The sequence below is a fragment of the Trichosporon asahii genome, assembly GCF_000293215.1.
Source record: "Trichosporon asahii var. asahii CBS 2479 unplaced genomic scaffold scaffold00071, whole genome shotgun sequence".
Classification (NCBI taxonomy): Eukaryota; Fungi; Basidiomycota; class Tremellomycetes; order Trichosporonales; family Trichosporonaceae; genus Trichosporon; species Trichosporon asahii.
This window is the reverse complement of record NW_014040854.1, coordinates 672,880-694,605: the sequence shown is the minus strand read 5'-3', so window position 1 is coordinate 694,605 and position 21,726 is coordinate 672,880. Positions and strand designations below refer to the sequence as shown.

Sequence of the window (21,726 nt, the reverse complement as noted above, 5' to 3'; positions counted from 1 at the left end):
CTGGAGGAAGTTGCCTGAAAGCCTGGAGGAAGACACCCCGGGGAAGACAAGACCGGGGAAGACACCTCCAGGAAAAGCAGCTCTTCTCCGCGAGGGAAGGCGACTGCGATTCGACCTGTGTTTCAGTCAACTGCGTCAGTGGTTGAAGCCATGGTCCTATGCTATGGATTGATGACAAGTACGGCGGGTGCATCGATGAGAACGATGTCGTTGATGACAGCGGTGCACCGAGTGATGACGCGCGATCCGCATGGTTCGCTTGCAGGACGTGCTGTAGGTAGCGACGAGGGCTGAATGGGCGGCTGTGGCCGGTCGGTCTGCTCGGTGGTGCATGCTTGCGCTTGGCGGACAACCGTGTGTCCACTACTGGCTGTGCCGAACGTTCATTGGGCCCTCCAGCCGGTCTTTACGCGGCGCCAGGACGGGATCACAACCCTGCCTGGCAGGACGATCACTGCTCAGGTGACATCACTTTCGCGTGTAATGCCCAAATCCGGACCATGCACCACCTGATTTCAGCATTCTTCCTCCGTTGCTTTCGGCTCCCTCCACAGACCCCATCGACCGGCGCGACCATCACCAGCGTCCTCTGCGCGATTTCTCATTAGCTCGACATTAATCTTTCAACGTCTTTCGATCGCCTCGACACCAACTTCTGCACCGCCGCCGCGCTATCTTTAGGGAAAGTCTTGGCGAGCGCCTCGATCGAATCAACGCTCTACACTTAAACACATCAACTGCCGCTTTTGCATCGTTTGTCTCTTTCCATCACTACCATAACTCAGCGAAATGCCGCCTACGCCTAATATACGTCGTAACCCCGTCTCGACGGTTCCGACTGTTGCAGCTCTCTACCGACTGTTTGCAGCGGTCCCGGAGCTTGCTAAGCGCGGCCTGCAGACGCAGTTGGAGGAAGAGGGTGGAGGTGAGGATGAACCCGGTCCCGAGAAGGTTGTCAAGCTCCTCATTGCTACTGGACTAGTCCTTCTCGGTGGTGTGTTCGCTGGGTGAGTAGAGTGATGTAGCTCTGTACTGACAGCAGTTTGACTCTCGCCCTCATGGGCTCTGACGACCTCAACCTGCGTGTGCTCGCTGCGTCGTCGTCTGATCCTAGGGAGCGCGCCGCCGCTACCAAGGTGCTCCGCCTTCTCCGCCGTGGTCGTCACTGGGTTCTTGTCGTGCTTCTGCTCGGCAATGTCGTGAGTGGTGAACTGCTAAGCCAAGCTGATCTCAGATTGTCAACGAATCTCTCCCCATCTTCCTCGATGCCGTCCTCGGAGGTGGCGTGGCCGCTGTCGTCGTGTCCACGATTATGATTGTCATCTTCGGCGAAGTCATTCCGCAAGCTGTGAGACTGTTTCGGAGGTTTGAGCTGACGGCAGATTTGCGTGCGTTACGGTCTGGCCATCGGAGGCGCGTGTGCTCCTATGGTTCACGCCCTCATGGTCCTGTTCGCTCCTGTCGCTTGGCCCATCGCCAAGCTTCTTGACTGGGTGCTTGGCCACGACGCCGGTCACACCTACAAGAAGGCCGAGCTGAAGAGCTTCCTCCAGTTCCACCGCGAGGGCGAGGAGCCTCTCCGTGACGACGAGGTACGTTCTGCTTTTTGCGTCGCTAACTTCAGATTCATATCCTCAATGGTGTGCTCTCGCTCAATGAGCGCCGCGTTCAGGAGATCATGACTCCCATTGAGGACTGTCTGACGCTCTCTTCCGACAAGATTCTCGACCACGAGGCCGTTGATGAGATTCTTCTCTCCGGTTTCTCGCGCATTCCTGTCTACGAGGCTGGCCAGCCTGACAACTTCATCGGAATGCTTCTCGTCAAGGGAGTGAGTCGTGTGATCTGGCCCAGCTGACTCTAGCTTGTGCCCTACAACCCGGACGATGAGAAGCCTGTTTCCAAGTTCAAGCTCCTGCCGCTGCCCGAGGCTACTCCCGACCTCAACTGCTTCCAGGCTCTCGACTACTTCCAGACTGGCCGTGCCCACCTGCTGCTCATCAGCGAGACCCCCGGCCGTCGCGGTGGCGCTATTGGTATCCTTTCGCGTACGTGAACATGGCGAATATCGCTAACAATAGTTGAGGACCTTATCGAGGAAATTATCGGCGAGGAGATCGTGAGGGAATGTGTCGTTCGCCGCTGACGCCAGATTGACGAGACCGATCAGTACCAGGACAACCACTCGAAGCGCAAGGCTCAGCGCAAGGCGACCGCAAACATCATGCGGGGAATCATCGAGCGTCAGCGCGTTATCAACGCGTTCTCCCGCCGCCCCTCGGTAGGTGACAGCGAAGCGCGTCGCTGACTTTTCAGGCCGGCCGCTCGCAGTCTCCTCACCCCGCCACGAGGTCTCCCCGCGAGGGTCTTCTCGTCCGGCTAGACGACGAGGCGCCTCTCCACTCCGAGCCCACCACGATTCAGGAGGCCAACAGCCGTGTTGGCTCGCCCGAGGTCAACCTTCTGCTGCCACCCTCTACCGGAGGTGTGGAGGCGATCGTGGAGGCCGTCGATGAGGACGGTAAGCCCACTGCCGAGCAGCATGGTACTCCCGTGAAGACGCCGTCGCCGCTTGGCGAGCACGGTGATGGTACCGAGGACCTCAACGGCTCCGAGTCGAGCGAGGATGCTAAGGCCGCGGACACCAAGGATGCCTCTAAGAGCGACTCCAAGGACGACTCCAAGGACGCCGCTAAGGACGACGCCAAGGACGTCTCTAAGGACGACTCTAAGGATGACTCCAAGTGCACTAAGGATGCCAACGGTAACGGCGACAAGTCGAACGGCAAGGGACATAACGAGCCGAAGCGCGGTCGCAACAAGAAGAAGGGCAAGAAGTAATTCTGCCGATGTCATAGTTATGCATTGCAGGGTGCTACACAGTTACTCGGCTCGCAATGCTCTTCACTAACTACAGCACTCATACAACTGACCACAGGTTCGAAGACCGTCAAAGGGACCAGTGGCCGCCGAGCGAACTCATGGCCATATCCGACTTGCCGCCGAGGCCGCGTGGGTCGCCTCCGATAACGGTCTGGGGCCACATGTGGTGGTGAGGGCTTGCCTTATCGATGGTGGCCATCTGCTCGGGTGTGAGCTTGATGCGGAGCATCTCAATGTTGGACTTGAGGTGCTCGATCTTGTGCCCGCCGATGAGGGGGATGCTGTGCTCGTACTTCTGACGGGACCACGCGAGCGCGACGCCAGGTACGGTCACCTTCATGTCGCTGGTGGAGAGCTCGTCAGCGACGCCCTGGAGGACTTCGGCGAGCTTGATCTCTGCATCGGTCGCCTTCGTCCCGCGCACCTCTTGCTCGCGGAGAGCCTCTGGGCTCTTAAACTTGCCACTCCCAAGCACGCCGAAGGGAGCGAGGGCCATGCCCTGGTGACGGAGCATGGGGATGACCTCCTCCTCCACAGCGCGGTCAGCAAGGGAGAACCTGCCCTGGCTGCGTGTCAGCTCACGTTCCAGGCTCTAAGCTCACAAGACGACGAACTGGGCCATGCCGCGCGCCTTGGCATACTCATTGCAGGCCGCCACGACCCAGGCGGGCATATCGCTCGCGCCGAGGTAGAGCACTCTGCGCTGGCGCACGAGGTCGTTGAGTGCGCCCATGAGCTCGGGGATGCTCGCGCTCCAGTCCCAGTAGTGCACGTACAGGATGTCGACGTAGTCGGTCTGCAGCTTGCGCAGCGACGCCTCGAACGACACGTGCAGGCTTTTGGCGCTGTTGCCCTGGAAATTAACGTTGACGCCCGGGTCGACCCGGTCCATGCGGTAGTGGTAGAACCAGGAGAACTTGGTCGCGAGAACAATGGAGTCGCGGTTCTGGCGGGCCTGCATCCATTCCCCAATCAGGCGCTCGGACTGCTCGGCTGCGTGTCAGCGGCGGTGTGCCTGGGCGGTCTCCGGCGGGCCTGGGTCGTCCCGGCGTTCATTCCGTGTCTGAAGCTGACAACCTAACGCCCACTGACAGACACTGATGGGGACTCACCCTGGTATGAGTTCGCGGTGTCGATAAAGTTGCCCCCGGCGTCGTAGAACGCATCAAGGAACGCAAACGCGTCCGCAGTGCTCATCTTGCTCCCGAGCCCGGCCCACTGGTTGCCCAGGTTCATGGCACCGAGGCAAAGGGGTGACACGCGCACCGATGCGGTCGGCGAGAGGACGCGATACTCGGCAAGCGGAGTCTTGGGCGGAGGAGCCTCGGGGAAGAAGCCGAAGACGGCTGCAGTCAGCTCGACAGGCGTGGGGCATTCGGAGTATAGGAAGTGGGAAAGCGAGTTGGACGTACGGAGCACGGCGTCGCTTGGCGGGTAGTCGGAGGCCTTCTGCTCGGTGAAGTAGGTCGAGGACATTGCGACTAGTTGGTTCTGCGATGGAGTGCTGGGTTGGTGTCCATGTCCAGGACCAGCGACCTTTATGAGCGCTGTTCACGTTCTAAGGCTCGCTCTGTTGTGCACCACGCCCAGATCCCGGCAAGGACAGAAGGGTCACGGGTAGCAATACGACACTTCCATCAGCTCTTGGGTTGGTAAGCATTCCCACGCCCTCTTGTTGTGATATCTGCGACAACAGAATATCCAAGACAACGGCGACGGAGGTCCCGGATATGAGCGGGGCTCACCTGTGGCGTTGCGATCAGAGGCGTCTGGGGTCCCCGCGGCGATCTACTCGATCACCCGTCAGCAGTCGAGGCTGACCTGAGTGACATTGCTCGTAGGGACGAGCAGAGCATTGCGACCGAATATGCTGCATGAGGTATGAAATCAATCACAGTCTCCTCCATCCAACTCGGTATGTGACAGTTGACGCTAGAGTTTGGACATCGAGCCTCCGCTGCCCTACGTCTCTACACCGCTTACATAAGATATCACCGGGCCATTGCTGCGCGCCTGAGCTGGGCACCGTGACTTTCAAGTTCAGCTGGCTCGCGACTGCGTCCAAGATAGGTACGTTGACGAACCTTAAGCAGATAGGAGCTCACGTGCTGAACGAGATCAACTTGTGCCGAGGTGGGGGAGGGATATGGGTGTACCGCAGGGGGGGCTTGGCGAGTGCCTTCCACTGATGGTCAGCTACCGCTCGTCCACAGAGCTCCGAGCTTACCTCCATGTGAAGGGCGGTTGGACACGAGATGATGTGGCTCCATATGCCGGTTGCAGAGAGAAGAGATGTATCACCCACAATCACACGCAGGTGCTTGCCGCGCGTGACAGCTACGTTCGCCTCCCGAGTGCCACTCAAGAAGCCGGGATACTTCGAGCGGACGCAAGAAATCAACACCACGTCGAATAACTCATCTTGCATTGACGTCACGGTGCCGACTCTGATCATCAGTCATCCGGGAGGGGAACAACCAAGACCAGGTAACACTCACCGAAGTGTGACGTGGTCAGGCTGCGGAACAGCGTTCAACGCCGCCTCGAGAGCTTGGGCTTGAGGAGCGTAGGGGGAGAGTACACCGACTGTGAGTCCCCTATGCACTGCCACCTTGTCGCATGAGCTACTGCGCATGATTACCAAGACGACAGCTACCACGGCATTGATCTCGTCGTAGTTGACGCTTGAAGTGCCGACGTCTTGCTCGGAACCGGGGACGTTTAGAATAGTATTAGGATAGAACACGGGAGCCGTGACTTGCCAGGACCAGAGCGGCAACACCTCATAGTCCCCTCCGTTTTGAACTTGCTTACTGTACACCTTGCTAGAGACATGGAGATAGATATCTGGATGGTATTCCCCTTGGACGTTGAGGGTGAGGAGCGGGTAACCGTTATCGACCAGACGCTCAAAGAAGGAGCGGTTATAACCCGTGAACTTGTTGGCGTCTGTGACGAACGGCTGGAGTTGTTTCTGGTCACCGAACAAGACGTACCTGCGCGCGCGTCGGAGTGCGAGAAGAGTACGCGCTTCGCAGGCAGCATTGGCCTTGTGGATTATGACGAGATCAAAGGCGATGTGGCGCAGGCGCTCGTTGGCTGCTGAGCTCATCGTAGTGAATACGAAGTCGGCATTTTGCAAAATGTCGCTCCTCACCTCCTCAACTGAGCGGTCGCGTCGAGCCTCTGCCAGCTCCCTGACGAGCTTGTGGACCCTGCTCTCAAAGTCTGGCTCACTCAGAACCCCGGCGTCGAGGTCAGCCAAGGCCCGTCCGATCATGGACTCGAGTTGTTCGACGGTCGAGTTGGCGCGGCTGATGGCACTGAGAGCAGCGCCTTTCACCGAGCCCGCAAACTTGTACTCGGCCCCAGTCCTAACAACTACATGTCGATATTTTTGAAAAGGGAAGAGCTCGGGAGGGACGAGCTCGGGAGGGAAGAGCTGGAGTGCACGCTCACAAAGTTTATCCGTAGCCGAGTTGCTTGGGGCACAGATCAGAACCCTTCCGCCGGGCCGTTTGCTCAGTTGGTTCTTGAGAAGAGTCATGGTCAGTTCAATTTCGCCGGTGCCAGGCGGTCTGAACGTCAGCTTGAGGAGCAGAGTGTAGGAGCTCACGCTTGCACCAATACCGTTCCTTGTTCTAGACCCTCCACTGCGTCGACCACGCACGCATACGGGTCTTCGATCTGGAATGTCTGATGGGATGGAACCGTGGTCGGTGTCGGCCAAGGGAGAGGATCATGCACTCTGCGAGGGGGGCCGGCCGCATCGTTGCCCGAGAGCCTGCGGTTGTAAGGAAGAGGATTGGGGTAATCGTGAGCCTTGCTCTCCGTGAAAGGAGTGATATGAGGGTCCTTAGGAACCGGAGCGATGAGGAACTCCGGGAACAACAGTTGTTCGAGGAGTGCCGGGTCGACGTTCGCCAGTTCTTGAACATTCTTCAGTTCCACGCTACACGTCTTGGCGTGAATAAACGGGGAGACGAGCAGTTTGGTGCCAATTGAGAGCAGAGGGAGCCTGCTTCCTTTGTAGGTACGTTTGAGAATCAGCTGATTCGAGATGCGCTTCAGCTTCTGCACACCGACGATCAGCGGTTGGCTGTCCGGGGTGATGCGAAGCCCCACCACGTCGCATTTCTCGAAGCGCTGAACGAGTCGATGCGGTAGAGTGAGATAGAAGACCTCAGACCTCTCGCCTTCATTGGGTGACTCAATCTCGTCGATGACTCGGTTGACATTGCGACTGGACACCGTTGCTGTGCACCACGAGTCCTCCCTCGCCATGCCCACATCTCCTCTGCGAGCCTCAGCCCATAGCTCCTCAACGACTCCGATGGAGACTGAGGTAATGTACTGCTGGTGCTTGGGGAGCTTTCTGTGACGGTCTTCGGAGAGCGGCGACGGAAGCTCGACCTGGTACGGACGGCTGATCTGGCGACGCCCGCGATTGTGGTCGGGCCATGTGCCCCATTGCTGGAGGATGGAGAGTGCGGAGATGTTGGGGCTCGGTCTACCCGACATCTCGGGGCGTGGGCTGGTACGTCAACACAGGTGTTCTTGGTACTAACAGCACACTCTCAAACTTACAGTACGTCCTGAAGCGTCTCGACTATGTGTCAGGGTTGAGCAAGAGATGGGGATTGCGGTGAGTCGAAGTGACCCGTAGACGAGGAGAAAACAGTGCGGAGGAGGGCCTGAACAGTATCGGGAACGCGCTCCGCGTCGGCTGGGAGCTTGAGCTGCTCTTCGTGCAGAGTGAGAAGAATGTTGGTTACGAGTGCTGGTTTGCGATTGCTCAGCGATGAGTAGAGCCGGAGCAGTCCTGCTGCACGCTGATGGAAGTTCACGGGAGCCAAGAGCCAGTAGGGTGATGCCGCTGAAGGAATAGAGCGTTTGCCGTCGGCGGACCTCTTCGGAAGCATCCAGCTGGCTGCCCGTGAGGGTCTAAGGGCACAAGAGCTGAGGTCTGGTAGAGCAGAGCATGTCGCACCATGGCTGGCCAACAGGTATGTGATTGACTATCGATTACGCCCCAGCCCTTCTTCTGGGCGCAAGAAGCAACGGCGGCTTCACAATGCGAAGAGATGAGCGGAAGGACGAGGCCGGTACAAAAGGCGTATAACAAAGGACCATGACGTAGCTCGTCTGCGTACGTGTGTGTAGCGCCCAAGGGTGAGACGAAGGACGTCCTCCACACCACCGTTGGCCGCGTGATTCGCCGCCACAGGCGAGGCAGGAGCCCTGCATCGCAGCCCCCGATCGTCCCGAACAGATCGACACCTCAGAGCCTTAGTGGAAGGTTCAGACTCCTTGCTCTCCTCCACGAATTGAGTCACCACCGATCGTGTTATCATCATAGCGAACCTCGGAACTCATGTTGTGCGATGCGATTTGCAAAGCCTTCATTAGCGGCATCGTCAGTTACTGTGGCGTTAATCGTAATTTCGCGAGTTTAGTAAGGTAGCCAGAGGAAGTTCACAGATTTATGATACATTGGCAATGTTACAAACCGGGCTTCGGTAGTTGCTGTATCACAACAGCTTTTTTTCTTCTCCTACTTCAGTGTCTGACTGCTTGCAGACCTTTCTTATAGTCTTCGAACGGCTTGATCAATAGCAGAGGTCGTTGGGTCGACCATGATCTGGCTTGGTGGCGTGCGAGAAGTTGGCACAATGTGGCAAGTGAGACGGGGCTTGTACAGTCGTAGAGGATGGGTGAGACTTGCGAGTGATGCTTGTTCTCGACTCTTAGGTGGGCGAGTGCTTATGCATGGATGGCACATTCAGTCAAGGGTTGATCAGGTTGTGGGAAGAGGGAGGAAGGCTCGTCGAGAGCTGCAGGCGAGGGTTGGAAGATTCGTTCCACTGGCAAGTTAGTGACTCCTCTGGCATGTATCGCATACTCACTTCCATCAAGTTTGCAGTCGAGCACTCGAGGATAGAGCCCCAGAGCTGCGCTTCGGACATCAACGTGGTATCACCGACGATGACCCTCAGACGTGTGCCCCGGGTCACGGCGACGTTGGCTTCGCTGAGGTTGTTGAGGTAGCCGGGGTAGTAAGTGCGCACGAAAGAGACGATTGACACATCGAATTGCTGCTCTTGGAGAGCAGTGACGGTTCCACATCTGCGAGTTAGTTATGCGATCTGCATCGAGGAAACACCCGACTCACTTCAGAGAGATGTGGGGTGGCACGGTGAGAAGGTTCGTGGCCCGCTGCAAGGCCGACGCTTGAGCGCTGTATGGCGTGACGATTCCAATGGTGAACTGTTCGCGAACCTCCTTTGGTTCCATGAGGCAGAGGTCGAAGATTGACCTCAAAACGTCGAACACGGCCTTCACCTCGTCGGCGTTGCTGAAAGAGTTGCCAGTGTCCTTCTCTTCACCTGGTACGTTGACGATTGTGTTAGGCCCCCAACCAGGTGCCCAACTCTGCCAAGCGAGGAGACCCGGGGTCCCCTGTCCATTCGTCACTTTTCCTTCATAAACCACCAAGGATACCTGCTTGTAAACTGTTGGATGGTATTGGGTCTGCGTGTCCAGCAGCCAACAGGGGTAGCCGCCGTCGATGATTCGCTCGTACGTTGAGCGGTTATAGCCGATCCAACGGCTGACGTCAGTCACCATGGGTTGAAGCTGTCGGCGGTCGCCGAAGAGAACAACGCGGTCGACATGGCGGAGTGGGATCAGACTCGTGGCTTCGTGAACGCAGTTGGCCCCGTGAACAATCAAAAGGTCGAACTGGCAGGTGTCGAGGATGTCGGCACCGGACGACCCCAAAGTGCTGAAAACGAACTTGGCGCGTCTCAGGATCTCGCAGCGCCAGGCCTCCTCGTCGGCACGTTGGTTCTTGAGTGCCTTGAGTTTGACCACGATGTCGTCGATGATTTCAGTGAACTCGTCCTCGCTGATAAGTCCTGCGTTGTACGATTCCAGCTCACGCCCACTCTGATACTCGAGAGCCTGCCTGCTCTCACCGACCAGGATATGCTGACGCGCGAGGCCGTTCACCGAGACTTCCTGGACCGAGTGGTTGAACCGACCATCGTCACCGTAACGGACGACGAAGTTACGTCCGACGCCTGCGGGGAAGAGCTCCATGGCACGCTCACAGAGCTTGTCAACAGTTGCGTTGGTCTGAGCGCAGATGAGAATCTTGCTCTGGCGTTGGGCATTGTGGTGGCGCATCAGAATTGACATGGTGACTTCCTCGTCGCGGGTACCATGAGGCCTGGATGTTAGTAGTGGACTGAACACTCTACTTACGCTTGAACCATCACGAGGCCTTGATCGAGTTGATCGACATCTTGCAGCACCGCGTTGACAGGGTTTGGAACGTGGTCGAGCTGATGGGCTGGGACATCAGGTGCCAGCCCGGGAATAGAGGCAGGAGGGGGATGAACTGAGGCGGGAGACGGTGAAAAGACGTTGTTGGCATTCCAAGCCCTACGGTTGAACCTGTCGGGGACAGTTCGCAGGCGGCGGCTAGGGTCTGGGCGGTATGTCTTGACAAGCTCATCATCCTCTTCAACTCTAGCAATCGGAAGATGCGGCAGGCACAACATATCCATTGCACTTGCGCTCTTCTTCGAAAGGTCCGCAATGGCACGCAGCTCTGCATTGCGCGTCTTGATACCGCAAAAAGGGGCGACGTCGAAGGTGGTGCCCTGGGGAATCGACCGGGCAGACGGTGTTGCGGTTCCCATATGCTCAAGGTGGACCACAAGCTGGTTTGTATGCCTCTTGAGCCTCTTCACTTCGAGCAGACGCACACTCTTGGCTCGGGGATCGCGAACGCCGACGACACCGATGCCCTCGAAGAGCCTAACCTTGTTGTTGGGGATGGTCAGGTACAAGACGTTGATGGGGCGAGGAAGGGTGTCGGAGGCATCGATCCTGTCGACTGCCGGATGAACGAGAGAGCTTGACACGGTGGCGGCGACCCAGTTGCTCGGCTCACTCAGACGAGAGTCTCCCCTCTTCGCGTCAGTCCAGAGCTCTGAGATGACTGCCGCAGAGGCCCTGGCCATATACGTCTCTCCGTTCGAATACGACTGCCGTTCTTGCTCAAGCGTGCGTGTGATGTAAGGCGGATAGAACGGCTCCCATGGGCGGGTAAGGCTCTTACGGCCACGCTTCAGGTCGGGCCAGATGCCCCAAACTTGCAGAATCTGCACGGCTGACAGCGGGTCATCGGAGTTAGGAAAGATTGGCCGTAGGCTGGTCAACGGCGACGGACCATTTGCGGAGGACTGTTGAGTAGGCGCCGACATGGTGATTTCTGTCGCGTAAGGATAATCTCGAGAAGTCGGAAGACTAGTTGCTCACTTGTCTGCACTTGTTCAGGCCGTCAAAGGACCCTGCGGCGAGGCATGAGACGGCGAGCGAGTCACAAAGGGGGGCAGAGAGGGGCCTGAAGGTTACGGGAAGGGTGCTAGGTGACGGGGGCTGGGTACAGGTGGGGAGAGGAGGTGCGTCTGGCAAGGTGATGACGCTGATGAGGTGAAAGGAGGGAAAGGAAGAGTTGAAAGAGTGCGTGGGTGTAACGTGCCGCCGCTTGCTGAGGCGACTGGCTGCTCTGGCCGGGTGGAGGCTGAGGATCTGGGAGGATCGGAGGGGGCCTTAGGATGCCCCCCTCGCAACGAGCTCGCCCCATGACGGTTGGATCGGCGTATCTGACACCGTTGCCCCTCTGTGCGGACGGGAGGGCGCATCCGTTGCGCTGAGGCTGTCCTTTGGACGACGGCTCTGGGTCGTAGGCCGTCCTTGTGCCTTGTGTTGTCTCCCCCAAGGACGGAGATGGTAGCTCTTACGGGCAACGGACCGGTGGGGCGCTCATCACATCATCGTTGGAGAGGGGAGCTCTGTCAGTCATTGTCCGTTGTTGAAGCAGCCATCTAACTCACTCCTCCTGATTGCTCAGCGATGAATGAGCTTTGGGCGAACAACGGCGGCAGAGAAGAGACACCAGCACCGTTTTGGACACTGTTGATCACTCACTGCTGCATTGTTACAGTGATACAACCTCAGCGCTGAGCGACTCGTCAACGTCTCCCGTTATGAGCACCCTAAGCGTTGAAGTGAATCGAGGCGATTTGGATATGTACACCCGATTCATGAATTGCATGGACGCGTTCTCGAGGTGAAATGTAGTATCGAAAATCCGTATCTTGTGTAGGGCGGGTAATCGATGAGCAGCCTCAATGCTTCTAGTTGCACTCATCATCACACCATCGCTCCGCTGGGCACCGGGCGCTGTCATCTGGTGAGCGTACGACACAGAGCTCGAGGTCTGAGGGTCGATGATCAAGGATCGAGATGGGCGGGTTCGGCCCTTCGTCACGGATCCCTAAACCCCTGTGTCGTCAAGCAGATCGTGAGCGGCACTCCAAACGTCGAAGGTTGAATGGCGAGACTTTGCAGTCTCGCGCTGCGTAGTGGTCAATGGTAGCTGCCCGCAGGCGCAACGCCAATCGGGTCAGAAGTTACAGTGCCGCGCAAGGATGTGTCACTGAATTGGTCGATGTCCCGTCCTACCTCCGCTGCATGAGGCGGGCGCTCAATAGAACATATTCAGAGGCGAGGTTCCAGGTGAACACCGCGCTCGACATCGTACTGCTCGTACCTGGGTATCGTATAGCGCGATTTGCGTGAGATGATCGGGAGTGGTAGGAGTACCCCGCGAGGAATCGAAGACAAGGCCGGTTGACTCACCCAGCGCGGACCAAAAGCTTCCGCGTCATTTGTTTTGACATGACGCGTCTGGAGACCAGGGTGGTCAGGCAACATTACGGACCACTCCGTCACCGACCTGTTGCAACAACGCGCCATGTTCTTCGGCAACGGGCCCCAAGCGGGTCCGAAAGTTGGCGGACCAGTCACCTATCGGTGAGCTCGAGAAACCCGCTTTCTGCAGAGCTGACGAGTAGTCATCTACTAAGCAGCTCGGCGCAGAATGTGTAGTGAGTGGTCCGATGCCCTCGGTGGAGCTGTCTCTGTCCTTGATGCCCTCTTCTTCGCGCCAGAACAAGCTAGAGACCTCCGAGCACAGCACTAGCTTTGCATCTCGGACCACTCGCTTGCTACCCTGGTAGAGGGAGAGTCTAGCACCGAGGCTGTAATAATCGGCTGAGACGCCTAACATTGGCTGACAATCAGCAATCCGCTGCGCGTCGTTGCGCATTTGGACATCGACGGTGCCTATGCGCGTACGTTGCAGCTCACTTCCACACACGATAGCTGATAGTACAGAGTTTGAACAAGTCCGCCTGGGCTTACCTGACGACGTTCCGCTCATCTGCGCTCAGTGGGACAGCATCATTGCGGTGAACTACCCAGCGAGGGCTTACGGTATCAAGCGGTGAGTCACCTTCTCTACCCTGCCTTCGCAGACCACGCTTGCCACAACCTTCATCTTCACAGCTGACATCAGAATGACGACCATTGTTGACGCGAAGAAGGCGTGCCCCCACCTATACGTGCAGCACGTGCCGACTTACCGCGAGGGCGAGTCTGAGGCGGGGTACTGGGATGAGGTAGACCGGCAGACCCAAAAGGTGTCATTGGATCCGTATCGGCGAGAAAGTCTGAAGATCCTGGCCGTGTTTCGCGAGATGGCACCGAAGGCGGAGCTTGGTAAGCTCGGAGGTGCTCACGTAAGCTGACAAGCAGAGAAAGCGTCGATTGATGAAGCCTTCCTCGACTTGACGCCCATGGTTCTCGATGAGCTTTTGAAGCGCTTTCCCTACCTTTCGGCTGTTCCAGAGGACGCCCCTGACGGGCTCGACTCGCCGCTCCCACCCCCTCCACCAGTTGACTGGACCAACGCCGGTAATCTGTTCCCGAACAAGGTCAAGGTTGAGGGTGAGGAAGATGATGGCGAAGAAGAGGACGGACCTGACACGTGGGAGGACTGGGCTTTGTGCATCGGCGCACAGATCACAGCCACAACGAGGGAAGAGGTGTGGAATAGACTGCACTACACTTGCTCCGCTGTAAGCTCCGAATAGCAGCATGAGCTGACTCGCAGGGTATCGGACATAATAAGACTTTGGCAAAGGTATGAAAGGGCGGGTATCCGGGCTGACCGCAGCTCTGCTCGGCGTGGAAGAAGCCAAATAACCAGACCGTGCTTCGACACTCAGCGACACCAGCTTTCCTCGGGCCTATGGATTTCACAGACGTAAGCTAGGTATACTCCCCAAGCTGACGGCAGATCCGCTTCCTTGGCGGAAAGCTCGGACATGCTATCGCGGAGGAATTTGGGGCTAAGACTGTGAACGACATGCTGTAAGCTGTGGCGGACCCGCTGTAGCTGACTCCAGCCCCATTACGCTGGATGAGCTGCAAGCCAAGTTCGGCGAGGAGAGCATTTGGGTTTACAATGTCTTGAGAGTGAGCTACATGACGTTTGTATGAGCTAACCATCAGGGAATAGACCATACCGAGGGTAGGACCTCTAACTGCGGCCGTACTGACAGACAGTGAAGGAGAAACTTAGCGTCAAGTCGATGCTCGCCTCGAAGAATACCATACCGGCCGTGACTTCGACCGCTGGCGGTTACCACTGGCTTTCAGTGCTAGCCGGCGAGTTAGCGGTGCGCCTCCGCGAGTCGCGAGAGGTGACACCCGGACTATGGCCAAAGACTATCGTGCTGTCCACACGATCAGCGCTGGCGGCGAATCCCTGGCAGCACCGCACTGTGCAGATGCCTTTCCCCTTTACTCGTCACCTTGATGCCGACTACATTGCCAAGTACGGCCGAAAGCTCTGGGACGACAATATTGGCAAGCAGGAGCGCATCAAGCTCACGAACATCAGCCTTCAGTTCACGGGGCTCGCGAAGCTGGAAGCTGGACAGAGAGGGATCGAGGGCTTCTTCAGTAAGGGGGCCGCCAAGAAAGAGGAGGGGCCGAGGAGTAGTGAGGAGAAGGGACGGGAGGTGCAGGACCACGCGCCTGACCCCAAAAGTCAGAGCCTTAAGCGAGAGCGCTCCGTGTCCAAGGCACCTGAGATCGAGGCTAAACGTCGAAAGCAGCCGAAGGGTATCGAGACCTTCCTCTCCAAGTCGTCTTCGGCTTCGAACACTCCAGCGACTCCTATCAGTGTTGACTCTGGCTCAACCTCGGCCGCCTCGGGCTCGGTGACACCGGTACTGGCTGCTGATGGCTCGGACGATGCTGCCGACCGAGCTGTTGGGGAGAAGGAAGAGGGCGACGAGTCTGGGTGGTCGTGTCCAAAGTGCTCTGAGCGCTTCGTGCTGCCCGACCATGTCCCTTCGTCGGAAGCAGAGGAGTGGAAGCGCGCCACGAAGCAGGAACATGAGGACTTCCATTTTGCGCTCTCATTGCAGGAAGGCGGGAGCCCGCCACGCCAGCCTCGCCCTCCAACCTCAACGTCCAGCTCCTCAAGCAAACCGAAGAAAAAGGGCAAACCGGACATCAAGAGCTTCTTCGCGCCGAAGAAGTGAGCGACAACCTGCTCAAAACTGTATCATATAGCCACATTTGAAGCATTCTGTTGTATGCATGTATCGATCATCTGCTCAAAGCTGCTGCAGGCAAAGTCCAAGTTAAAAATGCATTGTTTGCGGAATGGAGTTCAGGTACAATGATGATATGGGCACCTGTGTTTCTGGGTCTACCACTGGCTCCCTTCTACTACTACTAATCGCAAGCCATCCTCCATCTCGACGGCGCCGGCTCACACTCATCTATCTAATTTCACGGTGCTTGCCCTCTTGTCGCTCGCCGATCCCTCGATCACTAAGTCACTTCAATCCAGAACGGAAATCGCACACGGTCTCGACACTTTCTCCCCTTGCCTACGCCTACTTCTTGTTCTTGCTCCAGCTCGGGTCGCTCGAGTACCTGCTCTGGCCGGCGGTACCCCAGCCGCGCGACTGGGCGGCGCCGTTCTGTCCTTGCTGGCCAGGACCGCCGGGGCTCGTGGGACTGTACACGGGCGAGGTGGGCGAGTACGCGGGCGACGCGGGGGAGTACGAAGGCGACGTGGGACTGTACACGGGCGAGGTGGGGGAGTAGGACGGGCTCGTGGGCGAGAAGGCAGGGCTCGTGGGCGAGTACTTCGGCGACGTGGCCTGGAACGCCTGCGGGGAGGTGGGGGAGTAGGCAGGCGACGTCGGCGAGAACGCAGGCGAGGCAGGCGAGTACTGCGGAGAAGTGGGCGAGTACCGCGGCGAGGTCGCGCCCATCGGCGACGTGGGCGAGTACGCCGGAGACGTCGGGCTGTAGCCAGGCGATGTGCGGCCGCCACCGTAAGCGGGCGAAGCGGGAGAGTACGCCGGAGACGTCGGAGAGTACGACGGCGACGTCGGGGAGTACCTCGGGCTCGTCGGGTTGTATTGCGGCGACGTCGGGGAGTACGACGGCGACGTCGCACCGTAGCCCTGGTTCCGCGGAACCCAAGGCGACATGCCGCCCGCTCCGCCCCAGGCAGGCGAGGTCGGCTGGTACGGGCTGGTGGCCGTGGCGAACGGAGACGTCGGCGAGAAGCCAGCACCGCCGGGAGCGTACGGTGACTGTCCGCCCTGCATGGGAGACATGCCGTAGGGCATGGCACCGTAGCCACCCTCGTCGTTGTTGCTGGTCTGCATCGGCGAGAACGAGGCAGACGCAACACCACCCATGCCACCACCGTTCCACATGGGCGACATGTTGTCGTAAGGCGTCATGGCACCACCAGGCGTCATGCCGCCAGCACCCTTCTGGGCAAGAGCGATCTGCACCGGCAGACGGTGGTCAACGATGACGTCCTTGAGCATGCCGAGGTCGAGCGAGACGTCGAACGCGCCGGTACCCATAGGGGCCATCTGGCCGAGAAGAACGTTCTCAGCGACACCCTGGCAGTCGTCGACATCACCGACGGCAGCGGCCTCGAGAAGAATCTCGACAGTCTCTTCGAACGAACACCTGGACAGCGCACCAGCATCGGTTCGGTTGATACCGTGACGGGTAATCGACATGAGGTGACCCTTGTTGCACATGAGGTCACAGAGAAGCGCCATATGACGGTAGTTGACGTAAGAACCACCAGAAGCAATGACTCCGTGCAACTCCTTATACAGGGCGTTGCGGCCAGCCTCGATACCGAGAATCTGCCAGACCTCGTAACAGTTGTTCGAGTAGGCACGCGTGAAGTCGACACCGTCGACGGCCATGACCTGCTGCAGGTTGATACCGTCGGTCTCGAGGAACCACTCCTGCTGCTGGTCATACTCTCCCTTCTGCGAAAGAACGGTCTGCTTGCCTTCAGAGATGAACACACGGGTGATACCAGGGATTCCACCAAGCTCAACTCCATCCAGCAGCGTCAGCTCAATTCGCTTGAGGAACATGTCCTCGTCGCCCAGGAGCTCCTCGCCGTCCATCTTCTCCTCCGCCACGACACGGATACGAATGATGAGCTTGTCGGCGTTGTCTTCAGAGTGGATGACGAACATGTCCTTTCCGACGGTGCTGACGATAGCACTGACGATGTCGGCCATCTCATATCCACCCTCAAGAACCTTGGCACGGTCAAGCTCCAGACGCAGCAGCCACGGCGAGTGAAGCTCGAGACGAATGTCTTCGTCGGGGATGGCGAAGAATGCGTCGACGAACTCCTTGTCCTCCTCGATATCCGTCGAGTCGAGCTTCGGGTCGTAGAAGATCTCCACGGAAGCAGTCACGTCTCGCAGACGCGTGTACGTCAGCTTACGCGAGATCTGATGGGCATCGCGCTCCGTCCTGCTGTACTCTGGGTCGAGGTAGACGTTGGTAGCCGGCGTACGGATGTTGGTCGCGACGTTGATGATCTCCTTCAGACGCGGCACACCTCCGGTGACACTCTTACTGGACACACCAGCGTAATGGAAGGTGTTGAGCGTCATCTGGGTAGCGGGTTCACCAATAGACTGCGCGGCAAGCGTTCCCACCATCTCGGCCGCGGCCACGATGGCCCTGTTGAACAGCGTCTCGATTTCTCCGCAAACCCAATCGAACGCCACCCTGCTAAGGTGGTAGTCCTCAAGAACTCGGCGAGTCGCCAGTTGGGACCGGAGAAGAATGTTGAAGAGCAGCGTAGCATTGCGCTGGCTCTCCCGAGAGATCGGATCGTCGCCACGGACCACAACCAGCGAGTCGGAGAGAGCTTGCCTCTTCTCGATGAGGTAGGCAGGGTCGAGGTCACTCGGCAGACGCTTGTCGATGTGGAAGATTTGCTGCGAGTTCTGGATGATACGCTTGATGTTCACCGGCAGAGGGTGTCCTGGGTCACCGTCCGGGAAGATCTCCTCTCGAAGTAACCTTCGGTCCTCAACCAACTGACCCCACTCCTCGTCCAGCAGCTTTTGCAGATCGACCGATGTTTGGTCGATACCAGCCTCCAGAGTTCCCTTCTTGAAGCCTCCCGTAGCGCCGAGGACATCCACCCTGTACTTCGACTCGAAAGCCGCGTCCGACAAGCGGAGAGTGTCGAGAGTCTGCTTCTCCATCATGGCTCCATCCATGCCGTCCTCACCGTAGAGGAACTGGATGATATCACCACCCGAGTTGCGCACGGTTCCGTCATAGCCGACCTTGAGGTCCTCCATGGCCTTGACAAGTCGACGCTGGATGTAACCCGTCTCGGCAGTCTTGACCGCAGTGTCAATGAGACCCTCACGTCCACCCATGGCGTGGAAGAAGAACTCTTGAGGGGTCAGACCACGGAGGTACGAGTTCTCGACGAAACCACGAGATTCCGGTCCGTAGTCATCCTTCGAGAAGTGGGGGAGTGTGCGGTGTCGGAAACCGAACGGAATACGTTTACCCTCGACGATCTGCTGACCGACACATCCCGACATCTGAGAGATGTTGATGAACGAACCCTTGGCACCGGAGACAACCATCTGCTTGACGTTGTTGTCCGCCTTTAGGTTGTCCTGTGCCGTTTTACCAGCCCAGTCACGCGCCTTGTTGAGTTCACCGGACACCGCCGCCTCCAGAGTTTCACGGATCGTCATACCCGGTCGGGGCTTCATCTTGTTGTTCTCAGCCTCGCTGATGAACGCCTGAACCGTGTCCTTGGCCTCCACAAGACGGTTGTTGACGGCAGCCATCGTCGCGCTGTCTGCAATCGTGTCTCCGATACCAACACTGAAACCGTTGTGGAGGAGCCAGAAGTTGATGACTCGCTGCATGGCCGAGAAGAAGTCGCGAGCTTTGATGTGACCAAGCTCTCGGAAGATGACGTGGATGAGACCGTTGGACGCGGCACCAGCCATGCTCTTGGTGATCGTTCCATAGACCAACTCTCCATTGTCAACGAGAACGTTCTGGTCGGTCACATCGATGGGCGACGGGCGCTCGTTGTCGTGAGCCGCAATGTTGATACCCTTAGGGATACACATGGAAACCAGCTGCTTGCCCGTCCACATTGGTCGGGGCTTCAGAATGGCAGGTGGGGGGATAGTTCCATCCCAGTCCGGCAGCCACAGCAGCAGGTTCTGGACGAATGCCCAGTCGCAGAAGTTGTCTCGAAGGGTGAACTTTCGAACACCACAGAGCGTGTCCTGGACAATGCCCATGACGGGCTTGTTGGCTTGCGGGGAGATAATCTGTCGGGGAACCCAAGCGATCTGGGACAGCTCTGCCCTCGTCTCCTCACTCTGCGGGACGTGCAAGTTCATCTCGTCTCCGTCGAAGTCGGCGTTGTACGGTGACGTGACCGAGAGGTTGAGACGGAAGGTCGAGTAGTTCATCACCTTGACACGGTGACTCATCATAGACATCTTGTGGAGAGACGGCTGACGGTTGAAAAGAACGTAGTCGCCATCCTTCAGATGTCTCTCGACGATCCAGCCGAACTGCAGAGGAATCGGCTCTCCAGACTTGCGGTACTTCAAGTCTATTCTCTCTCCGGTATCCTTCACATAGTAACGAGCACCAGGGTAAGTGGCTGGACCGTTGTTGATGAGCTGCTGGAGATAGTTGATGTTGTAAGGCGTCACTCGCTCCGGGTACGTCAAAGTCATGGCGATACTGCGCGGCACACCGACCTGGTCGAGCTGAAGGTTTGGATCTCCCGTAATGACGGTACGGGCGGAGAAGTCGACACGCTTGCCCATGAGGTTACCACGCAGACGACCCTCCTTGCCCTTCAGACGAGCACGGATGGCCTTCACCGGGCGGCCGGACTTTTGCAGAGCCTGGGGGATACCGGCGATATCGTTGTCCATATAGGTCGCGACGTGGAACTGGAGGAGGTCGAAGTGCTCGTTCACTACCGATGGCGGAACACCCTCTGCCTCGAGTTTACGAACCTGGGCGCTGGCCTTAAGGATTTCACCAAGCTTGTACGTCAAGTCATCCTCAGAGCGCATAGCACCACCGTCAACAGAAATGGACGGGCGGACAGCGGCAGGAGGCACAGGAAGAACGGTGAGGATCATCCAGTCGGGGCGCGCATACTCGGCGTTGAGACCCATAATGAGAAGATCCTCATCAGGGATCTTCTTCAGGATGTTGTGGCACTCAGCAGCAGAGATGTTTCTGCGCTCCGGCTCCGATCCCTCCTCCTGCTTGTCCTTGGAGGGCTTGAAGACAGCGATCAACTTCAGGCCCTCTTTTCGGTAAGCGGGCTGGTGGTGACCGCATCCTCCATGTCCAGTCTTGGGCTTGGGGCCGCTGTTCTCTCCGTACTCGTCCTGTTCCGCATCGTTCTCCTCCAAAGAGTCGGCTTCGCACACATTCTTCGCCTTCGCAAGGTCCCAGATTGCCTTGAGACGGTGCTGAGGCTTGATGCGACGGACGATGTTCTGGACCATGGGGTCGCGCATGTCGACCTTGAGCTTGCCGCACGAGTAGCAAACGCATTCCAGGATCTTCTTCACCTTGACGATGAATCCGGCATGGAAAACGGGTCGCGCAAGCTCGATGTGACCAAAATGGCCGGGGCATTCGGCCATTCCTTCTGAACACGTCTGACACTTGAAGTTACGGTCGATAGCTAACGATAAGCCACTGATTCCGGAGGGCTTCATGAGGTGTATACTCACTTCCCATCTTAGGGTCCATCAGACCGCCGACCTTCTGTTTGCCGTTCTCGTCCATGACCTCCGGGTGCTCAATCTTCGCGACGGAGTACGCTTTCTGCTTGGTTAGTCTCCATCCCCGCACCGGCAACTGACGATCTCCTCTGGACTCATGACACCGAACTGGATCTCCTTGATCCGCTTCACCGGCGCGGACGAATAAGGGAAGGTGACAGTCATGGTGCCGAGAGTGACTAATCGCTGGTGCCCGAGGCGCTCAATCCAAGATGTTTTTGTTTGTTTTGATAATTAAACCGTGCACTGAGAGCGTCAAGTCGTCTCCAGTACGCAGACACAAGCGCCAGCAATACGCGAGATGCCGAAGAAAGCGAAAAAAGAAGAATGGGCAAGCGAAGAGGCTCGCAGAACAATAATACACCGGATGGAAGCTCCCAACACGCGTCGTCTCGATCGAAGCGATTCCAACCACGGCCTACTCGAAGAAATCGACACCGAATCCAGTCCCGGAGACGACGAGGGTTATTCACAAATCCCGATTGGACCTGTCGCGATGCGATTGATGCCAAACCGAGGTTGAAAGATGGTTTGAAACCACCTCGTCTGTCGAGTCGCGATTCCGATCTTTACCGCGCGCAACTCGCCTAGTCGGCAGGTCGTAGTGGCGGATGTGGATTCGGACGGCTTCTCTTTTGACCCGATGCGTTGCGACGCTCGCTAGAGTGCTGCTGGCGACGGGATGGGGTAAGGATGAGGGTGATGTAGTTGAGTATGGCCACCTGATTGTTGGTCGCTATAGTGACTCCTTCAG

At 57.7% G+C, this 21,726-nt stretch overlaps 8 protein-coding genes across 8 annotated transcripts; 2 read left to right on the top strand and 6 right to left on the bottom strand.

Moving 5' to 3' along the window:
• Window positions 1–789: 789 nt before the first annotated feature.
• Window positions 790–2,841, top strand: A1Q1_05101 (hemolysin; the record flags this gene model as incomplete). Its single annotated transcript, XM_014321908.1, has 8 exons — window positions 790–1,007; window positions 1,115–1,199; window positions 1,383–1,592; window positions 1,673–1,831; window positions 1,895–2,036; window positions 2,082–2,119; window positions 2,171–2,281; window positions 2,332–2,841. The coding sequence occupies 8 exons, from the start codon at window positions 790–792 to the stop codon at window positions 2,839–2,841; spliced, it is 1,473 nt and encodes a 490-aa protein (XP_014177383.1).
• A 109-nt stretch (window positions 2,842–2,950) lies between these two features.
• Window positions 2,951–4,359, bottom strand: A1Q1_05100 (aryl-alcohol dehydrogenase; the record flags this gene model as incomplete). The annotated part of the gene is made up of 3 exons (XM_014321907.1): window positions 2,951–3,440; window positions 3,486–3,876; window positions 3,996–4,359. The coding sequence occupies 3 exons, from the start codon at window positions 4,357–4,359 to the stop codon at window positions 2,951–2,953; spliced, it is 1,245 nt and encodes a 414-aa protein (XP_014177382.1).
• Window positions 4,360–4,874: 515 nt separating this feature from the next.
• A1Q1_05099 (RNA helicase) lies at window positions 4,875–7,404 on the bottom strand (the record flags this gene model as incomplete). The annotated part of the gene is made up of 5 exons (XM_014321906.1): window positions 4,875–4,938; window positions 4,989–5,062; window positions 5,111–5,330; window positions 5,382–6,500; window positions 6,560–7,404. The coding sequence occupies 5 exons, from the start codon at window positions 7,402–7,404 to the stop codon at window positions 4,875–4,877; spliced, it is 2,322 nt and encodes a 773-aa protein (XP_014177381.1).
• A 95-nt stretch (window positions 7,405–7,499) lies between these two features.
• A1Q1_05098 (uncharacterized protein) lies at window positions 7,500–8,240 on the bottom strand (the record flags this gene model as incomplete). The annotated part of the gene is made up of 2 exons (XM_014321905.1): window positions 7,500–7,901; window positions 8,037–8,240. The coding sequence occupies 2 exons, from the start codon at window positions 8,238–8,240 to the stop codon at window positions 7,500–7,502; spliced, it is 606 nt and encodes a 201-aa protein (XP_014177380.1).
• Window positions 8,241–8,669: 429 nt separating this feature from the next.
• A1Q1_05097 (uncharacterized protein) lies at window positions 8,670–10,083 on the bottom strand (the record flags this gene model as incomplete). The annotated part of the gene is made up of 2 exons (XM_014321904.1): window positions 8,670–9,009; window positions 9,056–10,083. The coding sequence occupies 2 exons, from the start codon at window positions 10,081–10,083 to the stop codon at window positions 8,670–8,672; spliced, it is 1,368 nt and encodes a 455-aa protein (XP_014177379.1).
• A 62-nt stretch (window positions 10,084–10,145) lies between these two features.
• On the bottom strand, window positions 10,146–11,156 carry A1Q1_05096 (uncharacterized protein; the record flags this gene model as incomplete). Its single annotated transcript, XM_014321903.1, has 1 exon — window positions 10,146–11,156. The coding sequence occupies one exon, from the start codon at window positions 11,154–11,156 to the stop codon at window positions 10,146–10,148; it is 1,011 nt and encodes a 336-aa protein (XP_014177378.1).
• A 1,556-nt stretch (window positions 11,157–12,712) lies between these two features.
• A1Q1_05095 (uncharacterized protein) lies at window positions 12,713–15,353 on the top strand (the record flags this gene model as incomplete). The annotated part of the gene is made up of 8 exons (XM_014321902.1): window positions 12,713–12,771; window positions 13,042–13,091; window positions 13,135–13,243; window positions 13,316–13,518; window positions 13,561–13,844; window positions 13,913–13,942; window positions 13,994–14,065; window positions 14,364–15,353. The coding sequence occupies 8 exons, from the start codon at window positions 12,713–12,715 to the stop codon at window positions 15,351–15,353; spliced, it is 1,797 nt and encodes a 598-aa protein (XP_014177377.1).
• Window positions 15,354–15,596: 243 nt separating this feature from the next.
• On the bottom strand, window positions 15,597–21,137 carry A1Q1_05094 (DNA-directed RNA polymerase ii largest subunit; the record flags this gene model as incomplete). The annotated part of the gene is made up of 4 exons (XM_014321901.1): window positions 15,597–15,648; window positions 15,718–20,872; window positions 20,922–20,994; window positions 21,054–21,137. 4 exons carry the CDS (start codon window positions 21,135–21,137, stop codon window positions 15,597–15,599), a joined length of 5,364 nt encoding a protein of 1,787 aa, XP_014177376.1.
• Window positions 21,138–21,726: the final 589 nt, after the last annotated feature.